This window comes from Protomyctophum parallelum (assembly GCF_964188405.1).
Source record: "Protomyctophum parallelum genome assembly, chromosome: 19".
Lineage (NCBI taxonomy): Eukaryota > Metazoa > Chordata > Actinopteri > Myctophiformes > Myctophidae > Protomyctophum > Protomyctophum parallelum.
Window position 1 is genome coordinate 14,948,207 of NC_139717.1, and position 19,197 is coordinate 14,967,403.

Sequence of the window (19,197 nt, forward strand, 5' to 3'; positions counted from 1 at the left end):
CTGTTTTCAGTGTGAGGATAATAACTAAGTGAGCCGAGGTTGACACAAAGCCACAATGGAACCCGGGGCGGGCAGGGAAGGTCTGGGAGAAGAGAGTCAATAGAAAGGGAGCAGAGATGATACAACCTCAACAGCATTAGTGATGGCTCATTAAGTTACACAAACCTCCTCCAGAGAAATCTGTTTCAGCGCACCAGAGAAGAAGCTTCACGTTTAAAAAGATCCCCAACCAGCCCACCCGTCCCCCTCGCTCAATCCCCTCTGATTGATTCCTATGGGGACGAGCAACCAGTTTCAGACGACGACATGTTTAAATTACAGTTTAATTCTAGAGGGGGTCATACGACTGTTTGGCACAGAGACAACTACTGGCTGAGCATGCCTTCTACCACGGCATCAGATACAATTTAGTAATTTACAGTAAGCAAGAACACAGATAATTAACCAAAGATTCGTCTCTCGACTGTTTGCTCGAGGGACCGAATGACAGAAAAGCCTACCTGACCCGACTGTAGAAAAGCATACATGGCTACAGGAGAAATGAACAGAAAAGCCTACACAACCATAGAGTTCTCTCACCTTGGGTATGAGGGTTGATTGAGGAGTGGAGGAACACCCAGCAAGCTGCCCTGCTGCTGCTGCCTGGAATCTAGACAAACCAAAGACAGATTCATGAGGTTAGGTTGTGTTAAGCCTCAGTAGCTCTTATAAGGACCCATCGCTATAGTGTGGCATCAAAAACATACCTTTTAATAAAACATGAGCTACTATGAAACTTTTCAAATTGGAACTGCGTTGCATTAAATCCATGACAGAAGGGCGTTCAATAAGTGGTTTAACTGTGCTACGTTGTGTGCAAAATAGAATTCATGACAAACTATCAAAACATTTGATTTGCATTCCAATGCCTGAGGCAGAAATCGAAACATGCCCGAGAAACACAGGGGAAACTAGAAAAAGTGCCCTTCCGGGCACAGGTCTCCACCAGGTTATCCACAGATCCGTGCAGTTAGAGGTAAAAACACTTTTCGGCCAGTTATAGCGCCACCTTGAGGCTGAGTTGAAATTGTTCATGTGGCATTTCGTCCTCGGCCTAGTGGGAATGTGGGTGCACAATTTCACGGAAATCACGCGATGTGTTCATGATTTGCAGCATTTTGTTTGAAACTGAGCACTCCTGTGAACTTTGGAAGCCAATCTTAACCAATCAGGATGGAGTGTGATAAATCTGAAAGACCCGTTTGGTTGAATGGCTCTAGAGAGACTGTGTACCAATTTGCGTGATGTTTGGACAAAATCTGTAGGTGTACTGTGCAAAAACTTGTTTTGCACAAAGCGGCCTCTTGGTGGCGCTATAACAGGCCGTTCTGGAAAGTTTGGGGCAGAGGTTCATCGTTGGCATCCAGGGAGTGTGTGTGCAAAATTTGGCATCGACCGGGTTAACGGTGAAGTTTTTGCACAAAGCGGCCTCTTGGTGGCGCTATAACAGGCCGTTCTGGAAAGTTTGGGGCAGAGGTTCATCGTTGGCATCCAGGGAGTGTGTGTGCAAAATTTGGCATCGACCGGGTTAACGGTGGCCGAGATTAGCCTGTCACGGACACACGGACGGACGGCCTGGTGGAGACAAAAAACACAGATTCCAGATCACTTTTCTCCCTTTATACACCGTTCACGCAACAATGAAAGGTGGAGAGGGGGGGGGGGGGGGGGTTTAGCAGGAATTTAGCCCAATTGTTTAGAATAATTTCGCCAACATGCCTAAAAAAAAAGAGAGATGCTACTAGGGTTAATGTGGTCACGATTCCTCTCAGCCTTAACCCAGATATCTAAAACCCACAATTGTAAATCTTTTATGGCGATAATACAGAACCAATCAGTCGCTGTGGTAACAATACAAAAAGATTAATATATAAATAGTCTAAGCTCTATTCAGTATGACAAATCACAGCGGAGGGGTGTGGGGGTGGAGAGAGAGAGAGGCAGAGCGAGAGGGAAACATGGAGCCAACACACACACACACACACACACACACTTTGCATTTTTTCTTGTTGAGAAAATGAAATAAGCATTCAGCCTGTGGCATTGTGGGTAAACTCAAGTACCTCTGGTCCCATCACAGCGAGCTCCTTTACAAAGCCACTTAAACAAGGGAAAGAGACAGACAGGGAGAGGGGGTGACAAATAAAAAGTAGCAACTGGCTTCATCCGTGTTCCACTGTTGCTAGGGTGATGATGACCAGCTGCAAACTCAGGACTTGTTTGTTTATATCAGTGGTTCTCAAAGTGGGGTCTGGGGAGACCCCCAGGGGTCATTGAGGGGGTTCCAGGGTAAATTATGACGACATTAATATAGTTAGGAAACAGATCTATAACTCTGAGAGTGTAAAAAACCAAATGGACCCGTTAAAACACATTTAGTGCCGGAAGTGCATCAAAATAGAAGCTCCGGGTGCCAGAGTTGTCTGATCGCTCTTACTCTGAAAGCCATGAACCGGAAACACTTTCCTAAAAAAGTTGACTTTACTAAGTGACCTCACATCCCCGATCATCTTCATTTATTTTTTTACGCTCCAAAAAGCGTTCACATTTTGCGGGAGAGACGGATGAGGAGCAGAAATGAAGCGACAGCATATCGATCCATTCATCACCACGGAGAGCGCCTTGGATTAGGAGATACGAGTCATTCTTTCCGCCGCGCTAACATGGGAGTCAATGACAAGCTAATTATTGCACTGAGGGTTAGCATACGGAAAGCGAAAAGCGAAAATGCCAAAAAAATATATAGGAAAAATTCTGAATATTCTTATCTCGCCCCGCGTCGCTGGGACGTCGCAAGGACGTCCACAGACGTCGTAGGCACTAATATTTCGGGATCCTTATGACGGTCTCACACGTCGTACGAACTGAAACGGTTAAACGTTTCCATTTGAAAACTCCAAGAGTTACAGGGGTCCGTGGCCTAATGTATACCGAACCGGAGGTCCATGAAATGAAACGGTATGGACACAGTCATACATTTGTACTACTTTCTATAGTTCAAAGTGTTAAATCCAGAACTGATCAAGTAATTTGAAACCCGATTGTCCAAGCGGTTATCGCAGTTCATTCTAGGCCTGCGTCCTGAAAAGTCAGCCATTCGAATAGTTGGTCGATAACCCCCTCAGTCGATGCAAAACTATGAAGGGTAGACTTAAAAATATAACCAGCTCATATTTTCTGGTCTTGTCCTAAAATTCAGAAATACTGGCAGGACATCCACTCCACCTTGGAGACCATTCTGTGTTTTGAGATACCTCTCTCTGTTTCTTTTCTACTGTTGGGAAATATCCCTGAAGAGTTTCTAATACATGATAAATATTTAATCAAGATCCTCTTAGCAAGTAAAAAAGCAATCACACGACACTGGTGCCAGCAGGACCCACCAACGAAAGATCAATGGATGGACATTATTGAGGAACTGTATGCTATGGAAAAACTAACATTCATACTTAAGACTACAAGAGGATAAATTCTATAAAAAGTGGGAAAAGTGGAATCTCAGCCTAGCGATATTGCAATAGGATTTCATTGAATGTTTTTTTGTAATATGAAAAATGCAGCCTTTTTTTTTTCTTTTACTTTGTCTTTGTTCTTTCCGCATAGTCTTGTCAGTTGTGTTTCCTTGTCTGTTCTTCCTTCAATAAAAATGAAGTGAAAAAATAATATATATATATATATATATATATATATATATAACCAGCTGACTAACCATGCTACGAGGCACTTATTTTGCTCAAAACGCACCACTTTGAGCTTGTACATCTGCCGAGTGATCATTGATCAAGCAGGGCAATAATTTACAAAAGGGCACAAAATGTTGTAGAATACGGAGATAAGAGGGTTTCTACCCGACTGCGGATATTATAAAACCCGCTTTATTTTTCCAAACACACAATTAGCAGCAAGCTGGCGAGCAGCTCTTCTCATTGTCACTGGGTTGTCCCGTTTGGTTTATCTCCTCCACAAACACCACTTCAAAAAGGACCACCCAGCCGGGCCCCAATTAGAACCCCACTACAACGTCCTGCATGCCTACCTCCAACAGGCCTACCTTTCAAACAGGCCTCGTCTGTTTAGGGGTGGGCGATATGGAAAGATATAATATCACCATTCTATTTCCAAGCAGTACCACGATCCATAATATTATCACCACTCCTTTTCACGTTGGTTTTCATGGGTATTTTAATCATCATGACTCTTTTTCATGTTGGTCTTTATGGTTATTTTTCAACCACCTACAAGGGAACAGAAACTAAGAAAAAGTACTAAACAGACCATTTAGACCAAAATGCGTATTCTTTTAGGAGAACGAAACTGTCATTCTACAGAAGTATGAATTAAGCTATAGAACTGCAAATCACAGAATGTGCATTCACTGTATCACGGTATATACGATATGTCTGAAAAGGCATACCGTGTAGATATTGTATCACCCCTGGGCTCTGACAGTTTACACATAATGTTGGGGGGCGGGGGATCATATTTTCTCTGAATCTTTATAAAAAGTTTTAAAAAGAATGTGTTGAAACTAAGCAGAACGAGAATGAGAATGTTATTTGCATCACAATGTTGAATCTGCTAGTTTCAATAATAGTACCGGTAATACAGTGCTTTGTAAAGTGTTTGAAAAACACATGATTGTGAGGTTATTAGCTTTTTAGCAGATGTAAGAGGTTGGGGGGGTTCAAAGGGTAATAAAAAAAGGTTGCGGACGACTGCACCACCACTTGGACGACTTAAGCCGGATTTATATTTATACCTAGCTGCACGCTGGTGTTTGTTGCATGCAGTAAATAGCAGATCTACAAGCTCACGTCGAGTCACTGGGGTGACGTGATGTGACCTTGTAGTTCTGCCATTTACTGAGCCCGACAACGGCAGCAGACACCTGTCAATCTGTTTAACAATGATCTGAAAGGGCTGCGGGGGCAGCCGCTCAGATGGAGACAAAAGCGACAAAGGATTACGCCTGGAAGCCCTAAAACACACTGCAGTCACTGTATTAACGCACCGGGATTACAAGCCGCCACAAACAACTGCACGTCTCGCTCCCAAGTCCTTTCAAATTAATACCACCACTCCAATGTCTCCATCTAGGGAGACTGGGAGGGTTTGAAACCAAGGACAGGAAAGTAACAGTTAAAAAAAAAAGAGACCTGTAAACGTTTATTAATTTCGCACGGTAAATGTAAATTAATAGTTGTGGAAATAATCGCACGTTGTATATTGGTCACGCTAAACCGGTGTGTAAAGACCTTTATGCACAGGTGGATTCTAAAATTCCTAAGATGACATTTCAGTGGAATGTCTGGAATTTACAGTAGACACTAGTATGACGTGTCAATTGCCAAACATAACTGATCTTCAAGCGAACATGTCGGGTCACAACGTCATAAATTAAGCTCAAGCACTTAATAGTTTGTCACACGACTAATAGCAAAAATAGACGATCTAGAAAGAGTTTCCATTTCTGAAAACCTGTTGATAATGGTAAAGACATACCCATGCCACAAATACAATAAGATTGAGATTAACGCTCCTGTTGTCATGTGATGTATGCTAAGGAAACTGGACTAAACAGAGAACCTGTAATATTATCCTTGTAATTCAACTATTTTCATAAGATTGACTAAAATAATAATAATAAATGTTTGAATGGGATGGACTACTTATAACTTTCTGTACTTTTAGTAGATCAATAATATATTTCACTTTTATTCTCAATTAAAATTATACAAGTATAATACAGGGCTTTAATTGTAACAGATAATTCCTACATTATGCTATTACTACTTGAGGCCGATTCTACAAATGCCTTCTAAATCAGTGGTTCTCAAACGATTTTGTGCCAGCCAAGGACCCTCAAATTGATATACAGGTGTATATATATGGAACCCACGCTGAAAATGTAAATAGCAGATGTACAAGCTCGCAGCGCTGTGAGCTTGTATAACTGCTATTTTGAGAAACACCGTTCTGGGCGCCCGCTGGCCAAGTGGTCCAGGCGCACACCACATATAGGCTCTGGCCTGACAGTGCGTCACGTGTTCAAGTCCCGTTCAGGACGATTTTTGCTGCATGTCTCTCCCCTTCTCTCTCCCCCTTTCCTGTCCATCTCTTGATACCATCAATAAAGGCAGGAAAGCCAAAAACAAATGTAAAAAAAACAAAAAAACGAACCACTGTTCTAAACCAGTTTTCTGAAAAGCTTTGTTGCTATACACATACACACACACACACACACACACACACACACACACACACACACACACACACGTATATTATGTATATATTATACATAGCAAACATTATGCACTCCCGTTAGAATGTGTCAAGTTAAAAAGTACTCCCCACCACTGAAAGTAAACATTCATGCTTTCTCCTCCACCGCGGTCGGTTGGCTCAGATGATAGAATGTTACTTTCTGAGCCCCCTGATTAAAGCTGGGTGTCAGTGGCGTTGTTTAGGACAATAATGGCCACCAGCGGAGGCTGCTTTGGTGGGTTATTAGCTTCCAGCTGGTGGTACGCGGGCAGACAAAGACCCCCGACGTGTTTCAGTGTCACCATGTTGACACATCGCCGCAGGGGGTATCCCCGCCGCCACAAGTGGCAAGTTAACTTTGAGTTTCATGCCTCTTTTCATCCCGGACTCTTTTATCAGGGTATCTGAGTTTGAGTGCGTGCGTGCATGCGTTTGAGTGTACTTGTATATCGTTGCTGTCAGGCAGAAACCTCTTGTTTTTCCGTGAATTTATACTACAGTGTCAAACAAAAGCATCAAAAGTAGCAGATCCGCAAGCTTGAAACGTGGCATGAAGCAATGCGTTTTGAGTTTGCATATCTGCAAATTTTGAATCCTGAGAAGTAACAGTTTTGGGCATATGAGGTTTGCACCCGAAAGGGACGATATTACCATTATTTGTGAGAGCCAAATGTCCATACACTCCCAGTACCCCCAAGAATTGTAGAATTTGATAAATGACACATTGTGAGGACAATGTGCCGGATTAGTCAGTCATAATGGTTGTTTTATGGTTACATTTGTTTTGAGTCGGGTTTACAATTAGGAAAGAGATTTAAATTGGGGTTAGGATTAGAATTTAGATGTCTGTCTGGAGTTATGCCTGTTGTATACCCAAGTTGTACACAGTAAACAGCTCATCTACAAGCTCACAACATGTGGCAGCACAACATTGGGGTTAAGGCTGGAATGTACATGGAAGGAAAAAAGCTATAAAAGCATGTTTAAAAAAATTGCTGTTGCAAAATATTTATGTCCTCACAAGTATAATAATTGTGTGTGTGTGTATCCAGTGGGGCCCACTCGTCCACTCGACAATCTCATTAGCAAACCCTGTTCTCGTAGACCGCTAATCAGCAAACAGGGAGACCCCGGACCCCAACATCACAAAAGCACACCGGACCAAAAGCCTCCAATACTGATTACTGGGCCAGCCTGGCCATTGGACCAGAGGAGAAGTGCCATCTAGACAAAAGCAAAGCCTCGTCGGGATCCTGAATGAGTCCTACTTGTCTTGGCTAATCCCATTCCTGGGCTTGGTAATGTTGTGGAAGAAAACTTTTACAAATGTATTTGTGTAGATTAGACAGACCTCTGCAACAGGAGACGGACTCATCAATCACATCTGTTTAATTTGACAATATTGTAATAGATCAAATAAAAAGTTCTCTCAGTGATGCAACTCGTCCTTATGCTAGTTAGGATTATACTGAGATCAAGCCCTTTTCCGCCCCAAGGAGATCAATACAGTTTAACTTCACTTAGAAATCAATGAGATGCATACAGTAGCTATCGACTATCAAGTCAAATCCTTGAAGCCAACACTAAATCAACCACTTTCAACCTGGTGTCAAGTAGGTAAATAAGTATGTAAATAAATAAATAGCCATGCGCTGTGAACTTGTAGATCGGCTATTTTGGCTTATTTTTTTTATCTTTGAAAAACATTTCCTCAGAGGCTAGAAGAGGGTCAAAACAAAAAAAAATCAGTGCCAAACATGGTCTGTCGGGTGGAACCGCATATGTCCAAAACAGTTACCTTTCAGGATTAAAATTCAAAAACAGCAAAAGTTGCAGATAGAAAAGCTCAAAACGCGTCAAGCTTCTGGATCTTCTACTTTTTCTTTTTTTTAAGATATTTTTTTTGCGGCTTACGCCTTTTATTGATTTTTTAAGGGATAGAAAGTAGGCTGACAGGAAACGGGAGAGAGATGGGGGGATGACATGCGGTAAAGGCCGTGTCGGGTCCGGGAGTCGAACCCGCGGCACACCGCGACTGGATCACCCATGCCCAGACCGTTACGCTACGGCCTGGGCCGATCTTCTACTTTTGATGTTTTTTAGATCAAGTAACAGTTATAACATAGCCAAACAACAACGGTATTGTGGACAACTGCACACTGGCCGTAGCCCACAAGAACATTTCCACTGGAAATGGCAAAAAATAGCCAGGCCAAAAGCTCACAATGCACGGCTATTTTCACATCCGTCATATGATGGCTTAAACTATTATGAATAAACTTAACCCACTTATACACTCCTCCAGGCAAATTAAGTCTTTCTTTAATTGAAAGATAGACAATAGATCCGACAATAGATCAGTCAAATTGAAATAAGCCAATAAGAAAAATAACTGCCAACTGGCAATTGCACATTTTCCTTCTTGATAGAGAATCTTATAAGAATCTCATTGAAATAAAACTCCCAATGGAAGGCATCACAGACACAAACAAAAAACCCACACCCACTTTCCACCATGATCGCCCTTTATCAAACTGACTCTTTCAGGCCACAACAACAAAGCTCTGCTAGAGCTTTGCACTAATTGGCGAGTTTAAGACCCAGAATGGACAACCACGGTCCCGGAGGAGCCAAAATGCTCCTTATTTGCATCAAGTGCCTTCCGGAATAGCGTGGAGTCTCGCTGGCGGGCCCGTGAGCACCGTGGTCCAAAGCACATTGTTCATCAACTTCAAAGTCAGACACACAGAGTCTCAAAGTCTCCATCTCTTGCACGCACGCACGGTTAGCCATGGTGCATTCCCCCCCCCACACAGTAACATTCTACATTCAGTATCAATCTGTGGTTCTTACGTTGTTGTTGGTGTTGGCGGTGACCTCCTCCTCCTCCTCCTCTGTAGTTTCCTTGGTAGTTACCAGGGGGCGGGGCATTGCTGTACTGCCCGGCGCCGGGGGGCCCGCCTCCTCTGTTCATGCTGTGACTGTAAATGACAACGCAGAGCGTCAAAGTATTAGCACATTATCTGTGAGAAGATACAGTGGTGTGAGGATTCTTCTTTTTATTGCATGCATTTGCTTACCACCGTAGCACTTTGAGATTCTCACAAATGTAAAGTGCATTATAAATAAAAGTAGGGATCGACGGATTATCAGCTTGGACGATATATCGTCCCCGGTGGGGTGCATACTTAGTTTAGACTAGTCATTGGTTAGACATGGGTTAAGGTTAGGTTTAGGTGTGCTGCCCCGTGGGAGGTTAGGGTTTGAGATAGGTTGTAGTTGTAGGACTAATGACTGGTCTAAACAAATGACTAGTCTAATCTAAGTACTGCACCCGTCACCGATAACGATAATCATTTTTATCGGAAATCGGGGCAAAAAAAAAAAAAAAAACGATTTTGGAATATCGATATGGAATGAGGCATAAATTAGGCTTATGTTCTCCTCTCTGCATCTGGTGCTGTTGAATGGGAGTAGTCCACCGACATAACCAACTATAAATGCACCAAGTCACTGTACGTCTGTAATCCACAGACCCAGTAACTAGTTGAAATCTCTTGAGTTAAAGACAGGCTTGAGGAAAGAATACAAAGAGGAACAAATTGAGATTCCTTCCATAAATCAATCCTCCCAACATGTGATAGTGGGACGAGGCCAGATGTTCCCTTTTACCCGTTTGAGCAGAATATCAGCATTTTGGACTAAAGAGCTTAAGATCCTCATCAACCATGACAGCTCAGCAGAGACAATGAGTATTTACACACTCGCAACAGATCCTATCATTTTAAAAAGCACACTTTCAAGTCACTTCTTAAACTCTTTTTATATGCCTTTTGACAGCAAAAATGTAATTTTATGTTCATAAACAATTTCAGGGTTGGAGCAGACAACGTTTTTCATTTTTTCATAGTGCATCTCTATTCATAAGATTGATTTTCCATACATTTCCCACACAATGCAGTGACACCTGGTGGGAGTACATTAGTGTCTTGGTGCATTCTAACTCTGCAGCATCAAACAGGATTTGCCAGTCACGTTTATGTGTTAATTATTTCCACACTTGACGCAAGTTAATTTCAGTGCCAGTTAATTCCAAAATGGACTCTGCCATGTGCTATAGTTATGATAGATATCATGAGGTTGGTTGGTTGTCATATGCTAATATTAGGTTGGGTAATAGCGGTTTATTGCCTTATTATTATTCCCCAAACCACATCAAAGGGTCGGGTCACAACTTTTTTTTAAAGGTCAAGCACACCAATGCAACTCAACAAGTTTCATTGGTGTGGTTTTACCTTAAAAAAAACATTTTGTCCTTTGGTGTGGTTTGGGCTTTAATGCCTGGCCTACAGGTGGTCCGGCATCTTCACAATAGAACATCACCACCAAAGTAATCACATTACCGGTAGTATCACCACCAGTAGCATCTATTGATTATTCCATTGATATATATCTATGTACATCGGCATGCAAAAAGAGACAGAAAACACTTAAGCCCAGACTTCGTGATACAATGGTTGTGAAAGAATATCCTAAATAGCCAATCTACACGCTACATCGCATTGTGCTGTTGTGAGCTTGTAGAGCTACAATTAAAAAAATAAAAAGTAAAATTTTGTTACAGTTTAATAAATCAATTAGATAACCTGTTACACGCCGAATCACCAGACCAAGACAGAACCAATAAATGACTGTACTTTGCCTAACTGATGATCTATGAACTAGGGCTGACCCAAATAAATCGATTAATCGACGTTCAATCGATACACACGGGAATCGATTTTTAAATTTTGAATCGAATAGTCATTAAAAGAAAGCGGCCGCTTTTGGTCCGCGAGACGGCCCCATTTGGTCCGCGAGCCATGCTTGCGTCTCGCAGCACCTCACAACGCCTCCTCTTTCCCCGTGTTAAAAACAAGGAAGCGCACCACAGCTCAGTGGACATTAAATATAGGCTACCACGTTTTATAAGTCATATAAAAACATTACTTACACCCAAATGAAAATATAAACTTCACAGATTATAGATCACATGGAATTATAACAATCTGTTGAGTATTGCCTGAATAATGCCACTATAAAATCTCAACTTTTATCGACACGCCATTGCGCTGAGAACCTTGTGGAGCCTGGCGGTGTAGGCTACATTATACTTGTGAGGACCTGCTTGGATTCACATGGTGAGTGCGCACACCGAAGATTCAAAGATCTGCAATCTCATGCGCTGTGTTGTGCATATTGGCTGAGTATAATGGCACGAATGAAACTAGGCCTATAGATTTATTTTGGCGATGCGGAGAATTGATTTTGCCGTTGCCAGCAATATCTTTTTTTTTTCTTGTCTGAAGACTGACCTGTTCCATCACTGTGAACTCCCATGCAGCAGAGCAGCTCCTACAGACCCAGACCAAAACACCTTTTCTCTTTGGCATTTAATTGCACCTGATCGTATTATTGTAATTATGTAGCCTATTTGCCTGTGTTTTTTCTTTTCTTTTTTGCGGCTTACGCCTTTTATTGATTTTTGAAGGGACAGACAGTAGGCTGACAGGAAACGGGAGAGAGATGGGGGGATGACATGCAGTAAAGGCCGTGTCGGGTCCGGGAGTCGAACCCGCGGCACACTGCGACTGGATTACCAGTCCGGTGCCCAGACCGTTACGCTACGGCCTGGGCCCTGTGTTTTTTCTTTTAATTATGTTTTTTTTTGTGCGCCGATGGTGATGCTCCACTTGTTTTAGCCTGTAGGCCTACAGCACTTTGGTCAGCTTTTATTGTTTTAAATGTGCTATATAAATAAAGTTTGATTTAGGCCTATATTGGAGCAGGTGCTGGCAAATAACTAATTACTGTAATGCCATGCAGTGAAGTTGCGCAAATGTCAACTCAATTAGCAAGCGGAGCTGCTCTCATGCGCTCTGCACTGTCTGCAGCACAATGACTGCAGATCTCTTCTTAAAGTTTACTTATTATGGTTTACTTTCAACCATAAACCATAATATGATTGACAAACCTCGATTATAATTCTTCATCGACCAACAGCGCATGCAGCATGACTATGAGGTAATTTAACTATGTGGGATTTCTCCATCGGCATCGCATGTCGATAAAAATGGGATTTCACTAGTGGCATTATTCAGGCAATACTCAACAGATTGTTATAATTCCAAGTGATCTATAATCTGTGAAGTTTATATATTTTTTCCCATACGCACACTCACAGTCACATTAACTTTATGATCAATCAAATTAACCGTGGTTGATTTTATTTCTGACCAGTGTCAGGCTTGAAGAGTTCATTCATGTTACCGTTCGTTTACAATTGACAGAGGAGTTTGGATTATATATATTTTTATTTGATGGAGAGGTAATGCCTGTTTCAGGCGCTGTTTAATTGTTAAATAAAAGACCAATCCAATATGCGCTCCTCTCTATCTTCTGCAGCTATATCGCTGTTTTATTTTAAGCCTATAGTTCATTGGTCAGCCCTAAAGGCTTATCGTTTAAAATAAATGATACCAATCCAAGCATGCCTTTCTCTCCGCTATAGCGTTGTTTAAACCAAAGAGTCACTGCTCGCCTCGCGCGCCTCGCATCGCGCACCCCCCCCCCCCCCCCCCGTTGGGTTTCGAAGCGTTGAAGATCGAAACAAATTTATATCGAAGCGTCGATCATCGAAAACGTAATCGAAGGTCAGCCCTACTATGAACGTTGAGTGACTCCGCTCTTACCCGAGAGCCCTGAAACCTGATTGGTCGAGGTGGACTTGCTTCCTGTTGGAATTGAAACCCAACTGGGGTCTCCAGTTGCCTCCTCCTCTGCCTCCTTGGTTCCCTCGCTCCCAGTCCCCTGGTTTCAACACCTTGTCGGCCATCCTGAACAACGGTAAAAACAGCAACGTGAAATCAATGCCTGCCTTAACTAGACACAGAATATTGTTGCTGATGGGAAGAAACCTCCGATCTGCATACTTAACGTTTTGTGTTTTTTCATAAAGTAATTAAGAGTTAGCAGATCCGCAAGCTCAAACTTGCTCAGACACATTTTGAGCATGAAGATCTGCTACTTTTCCCATTTTTTAATCCTGAAAAGTTTTGGACATATCATATTACATGACATTTATAATTACTTACTTTGCTCCTTTGAGGACAATAGCCTTGAAGACATGTCCAAGAGGAAACTGCGGGTCTTGGAACCTAACCCTGAGGACAATGAAAATCAAAAAAATCAAACATGTTTTACAAATATATTTCCAGTATACATTCTTTGTTACATGTGAACTCTCAAATATATGCCATGCCATCTCGTGCCTTATTTATGTCATGCAAACACCTCTCCATTTCTATATCTTCATCTTTCACATTCTCTCACACAAACACACATTTGTCAACTGAGATATAGATCAAAGTGTTTACCCGATGGCACTGTTCTGTGCGATGTCACGCAGCTGGGGAATAGGAGACTCCACGGGGCTGAAAGAAGGTTGAAACAAAACTTCAGGCAAAGGAGGGAGCGCACACCTGTGTTGATTACCAAGGCAGGTAATAGTGTTGAAAAGGATGAGGCCGCACAGATCTACACCACGATGCAAAGGTTTATTAAAAGGGATTCAACGTTTCGACAATTATAGTCTTCCTCAGGGTTTGCAAAAAACTCAGTTATTAGTCCCAGTGTCTGGACAATCCAGCCTGGAGGACAGCGGTTCTCAACCTGTGAACCGTAATGCAAGTGGCCGCCTAAATCATTGGACAAACACGAAGACATCTATAATAAAAAATAAAAAAATCGATAAAAAATATGTCATGGCATTTTTTCTCTAACACTTTGACTGCCACCTTGTGGCCAAAAGTGGTATCGCTTGGGTGCCGCCGGATACAGGCAGCTCTTCTTACTATGATCCACTTTCAAGTGGGCCCTGATCCAGAAAGGGTTGAGAACCAGTGTTGTAGGACATGAACTTGCAGTAAATGTACAGGCAAACAGAAGATGAAGAGGGGGGTGTTCCTTACTTATCTGGCAGGATGGGTTTTGGGTCCAGCTTTAATAGGCCCTGGATGCCATGACACAGCTCCGGTGACATCTCCGTTCCCTGGATGAGATAAAAACATGCACGCCGCGTGAGCTTGTAGCCAATCTGGCCGATCAATGGGTCTCATTGAATGGCCATTTTCGCTACTTTGAAGGGGAGGAGCATTTGGAAATTTAAAATCTTTTCCTCAAAAATAGCAGATGTAAAAGCACTGTTAGCTCACAGCGTGCCAGTTCGTGCTGCTATAGCTTGTGCATCTGCTGTTTTTGAAAATTCTTTAAAGAACTACTTATTTAGAAGACATTTGTAGAATCGGCTTCAGGTTAGGCATTAGTACGATTAGTTCCATTTACCGTTGCACCACAAAATCTTATTGACATGAAAGGAGAGCATTGTGTGTAATGCTGCACAATAAATCGATCTAGATTATGCAATTTCATTTTGTGAATTATTGTGAAGAATCATGCAGCACCAGTTGCCTGTCCAATTAATTTGAGTTACTCTTATGTGTTACTCTTATGCGAGGAAAATCGCGATTCACATTTGAGCAAGAATCGTGCAGCACTAATTGTGTGCGCTTGTTTTCTGTACCTCCTCAGACGACTCTGAGCGGTAGAGCTCCTGGATGAAGTCACACAGCGGGTGGCTCTTCCCTACAAACAGCATGTCACTGCCCAGGCTGTTCCTCCTCACTGCAACACAAAACAAACGCCCTCCGTCACTGAGTCACAGCGGAACCAAGTGCTGTCTTGGAAGCAGAGCTATAGAGGGTATGCGCATGCATAAAGTGAATGGCAGATCGAGTGGCAAAGTGAGTGACAAAGTTAATTTAATGTTGTTTAATGTAATTTAATGCCATCAAATAGGACTTTTCTGTTTGGATATATGGGCTGTCAAGGCCAGAAAGTAGTTTTTTGCCACTCAGTAGGCATTCCCGCATAACTTCCTGGTATGATAACCTCAGTAAAACTATGCCTAAACCGAACCTTAAACTCAGTAAAACAATGCCAATCAGAGGTAACATTGTGGAATCCATAATATAACAAGGTGTCACCCTCTGTGTACTCACACTCTTCAGAGCTCAGGTCTGGGTAGACGTCAGCCAAGGCCGCTCTCAGCCTGCGTTCGTCCACAAACGGCAACAACGCCACACCTTCAAACACAACGGAAAACACATCTAATGACCACAGATCATGCCCGTCAAGACTGAGCTCTTCACCGTAAAACGTATGCTTCATCGTACGACGATGCCTTACTGAAGTAGTTGAAATTGAAGCTATATATATATATATATATATATATATAAAAGACGGCTGTACATGTAGCAGAATGTAACTGAAGAATCATGACGAGTGGAAGAAACAGATGTTGTACATACAATTTACATAGTATAAAACATTTATTAAAATGTCATTTATGTATTTTGTTTGCCTCCAGACTATTAGAATTTCCAGCATTTAAAATTACCTGTCTTTAAAAAACAGAAACAAAAAATAGCTTTATACAATCAATAGTTACATATCCACCCGAGGGGGCAGAAAAGCAGTCTTTCACTGTAGTGCCACTTTGGGTGCCCAGCCCACTCTGTAAAACGGGGACAGCTTACCCTGCCAGGCGTATTTCTTGCCGTTCAGATCGATGGCGAAGTCATCGGGGTAGAAGTCAATGATCGAGGACTCCTGGTCGACAGGAAGATTACAGGAAATATTTAATGCAGACAATGCTAAGGCTCTTATGCTCGACGTTATGCTGCGTCGCACGGCAGTGGTGCATGGCAAGCATCATGTCACTTACCGGACTGTTCATGAGAGTCCTCCATGTTTCTGGCAGGAAGTTGCCGCTGGCCGCAGGAAACACTCCCATCAGCTGCTCCAGGGGTTTGAACTGAGAACATCAACAGGCATGCAGAAGATTAGATTGTGTATGCATGTTTTTAATTGCTTGTTTTGGGAACTGAGAATGAGAATTAGTGTATTTACATTGCATTTATCTAATGTCCTATAATATGCATTGTCCCGTCTAAATAAACAAATAAAGTTCAGTAAAGAGCCCCATATTTGTGTTGTCATCGGGCAGCCGAGCAAAGTCAATTTGGGGGTTTGACAAGAAATTGAAAACGTTTACCAACATTTTGGATATTTTTTATGTTATTTGACTACCCATATACTGTAGATTAAGGCAGGGGGTCTCAACCTGTGGGTCGTGACCCCTCGTCGGGGGGGGGGGGGGGGGGTTATGGGGGGGTCGCACGCCAAAAAGAAAAAAAACTATTTTCTTTGCAAGTGAAGGGCTGGAAAATGGAAATTAAGAGTTTACATGGTACACAGTACATGGATACACTTTCCTCAATCATATCTGGTTTCAGTATTTATTTATGATACATTTTCTCTATTATTAAGGTTATTTTTGCAGTCAGTTTGTATTGGGGGTGGGGAGGGGGCGGGGGTCGCGAGACACGGCCAAAGCATTTCCGGGGGTCCCCAGACAAAATGTTCGAGAACCCCTGCATTAAGGGGCCAAGAAACCCTAGATTTAGGCGAGCCATAAATCTACTAAATCGACAATACTGTTGGCCACCATCTGCTTGCACACTGGCTACCTCAATCAAACACATTGTTTACACTTACTTGCCCCTTTAACAGAACATGCACGAGAACCATTACCTGCAAGCAGCAAAATGGCTAATGAAATGAGACAAGTTGATTCTCACCGGTTTGGTGTCCTTCTCGAACTCGGTGAACAGTCCTTTGATGTCTTTGAAGTCGGAGGCGAACGGAGCATAGTGGAACGGGAAGTACCACTTCCAGGAAGCACAGCCCTGTCAGGAGGCACACAAACACACGGTCAGATGCATGATGGGATAGATACGGACTGGCAAGCATCCGCCTGTGACTGGATCATTGCCTTGAAACAGGTGCAGTAAGTGTTATCGGAATATGTTCCATCACATTTGGAACCGTTTCTGGAATCAGTAGGTTCGATATAAAATTACAATACCGGTGATTCTCAAACTTTGTAATTGCAAGGACCAGCATAGCTCCTGAGTGTACTAATGGAACCAAATGGACCCCGTCACATTACTGGCGAGCAAACAAAGGACAGAGCCCATCTAAAACTCTTCCCTTTGCCCTTTAAAATCAGACAAGTTCCTCTATACCATGAAGCTTAAAAAATACAATCCCAGATCCCAGGTTGGCAGCTGACATTTAAATAGCTCCGACAGAGTACTTCAGTCTCTCTAAAGGAGTCGACTCTATTGGACAAAACATGGCTGCTTGATAGGACTTACAAACCCCAAGATCTGCTGTACTTATAAATGTTTACATAGTGGCCAGATATGAGGAAGAAATACATGTACTTAATTCAGTCTTAACAGAAGCAGGGATATAACATAAGACCCGTCTTTGTAGATTTTGTGATATCTTGTTTGGCACCAAAGTGTTGGACAGATAAATGTCATGGCCGTCTGGCCATTAGATTTAGAGACATCTTGTGTCACGTACATCTTTGCTTTAGTGGCAAAATGGAACCAAATGGACCCTTTACAGGTCCGTTTGCTTCTGGATATTTAAAAAGAGCCGATATACAAGCTTGTACATCTAGTATTTACTTTTATAGTTCGTTTTTTCTTAAAAAAAAAAAAAAAAAAAAGTAGAGTAAGTGATGTTTTTGGTCAAAATAAAGTTTAAATCACTATATTCTGAATATATTCAGTAATTATTGCTATAGACTATAGAGGTCTCCCTGTCTCTCCTGCTCTTTAATAAACAGAAAATACATTTTCAGGTAGGAGACAAAATGTCAGCCAATCAGGAGATTGGCTGAGCTTAATCTTTATAGTGTGCCAGTTCCAATTTTGTCTGCTCATTCTTTGTCTCATCACTTACAATTCTACATATTTAATCTGTATCCTGACTGCGCTCTCTATTCTGATGGGATAAAATTGGTATCCCAGTTTCAGTCTCTGAAAATGTATTTCAGTTTAATAAAAAAAAAGCTGGAGAGACATGGAGACTCCTGTTACTGAACACTTATTTAAACCAAAGAAAAGCACTTGCACTACCTTTAAAGTGTGAGAACTACTGATTTAGAAGGCATTTGTAGAATCGGCCTCAAGGTCTTAATGGGTTAAACTGGGTGGGTGCTTATAATGGCACAAGGTTGAGAATCACTTCACTAGAGGAAAGGCCACGGGGGTCACCAGAATAAGCAGGGTCAAGTGTCAAGAGCATCAGGGGAGCAACTGGATTCCAACCAAGTACTGCCAATATTCATGCAGTGCAGATAATGAACACTAACCATTTGAGTGACCAGATTACCTTGCCTCTAGCACCACCCGCTGGCCAAAATGTGAAGTGTGCACTCTGCACAGGAGACATTAATTACAATCTTTTTCCATTTCAAGGACCCCCAGTTTGATATGCACCAGGCCACGGACCCCCTATCGCAAATGACGGCATAGGCCAGCCAGTTTGTTTAGAGCCTATATAAATAAATTACCCGTCCCAGCCAAAGTCTATGGACTGGACTTTAATGTTCGTTTAGATGATGTAATTTGTGCCAGCCAAGTCTATGTACTTTGTTGTAAATTATCTGTCATCTCGCTAATATAAATACATGCATTTAGTTTTTCACGGACATGAGAACAACAATCTGTGTTTTACTCAAGTTTTTGCTTCTGGTGGGTCCCTGAAACATCATATTTTGACATGGGGGTCGGAGGAAAAATACATACATACAATTTTTGGGGTCCTTGACATGAAATAGTTTGAGCACCACTGACAGAAACATAGGGTTTTTCAGAAAACTGTCATGATTTAGAAGTCATTTTGTAGAAGGTCAGGTCTAAATGGGTTAATGTGAGA

The 19,197-nt window shown here is 42.1% G+C and overlaps 1 protein-coding gene across 2 annotated transcripts in view; it reads right to left on the bottom strand.

Annotated features, from left to right (window-relative positions):
- Positions 1-19,197, bottom strand: part of xrn2 (5'-3' exoribonuclease 2) — a 41,023-nt gene that overhangs the window by 4,381 nt on the left and 17,445 nt on the right. For both annotated transcript variants that reach the window (XM_083790296.1, XM_083790295.1), the window contains 11 exons: positions 17,043-17,150; positions 16,127-16,216; positions 15,939-16,011; positions 15,402-15,485; positions 14,924-15,024; positions 14,313-14,392; positions 13,719-13,775; positions 13,437-13,505; positions 13,035-13,178; positions 9,157-9,284; positions 580-649 (listed from right to left, as the gene is read on the bottom strand). In XM_083790296.1, the coding sequence (XP_083646422.1) occupies positions 580-649; positions 9,157-9,284; positions 13,035-13,178; positions 13,437-13,505; positions 13,719-13,775; positions 14,313-14,392; positions 14,924-15,024; positions 15,402-15,485; positions 15,939-16,011; positions 16,127-16,216; positions 17,043-17,150 (1,004 nt within the window). The remainder of the gene's footprint in view (positions 1-579; positions 650-9,156; positions 9,285-13,034; positions 13,179-13,436; positions 13,506-13,718; positions 13,776-14,312; positions 14,393-14,923; positions 15,025-15,401; positions 15,486-15,938; positions 16,012-16,126; positions 16,217-17,042; positions 17,151-19,197) is intronic.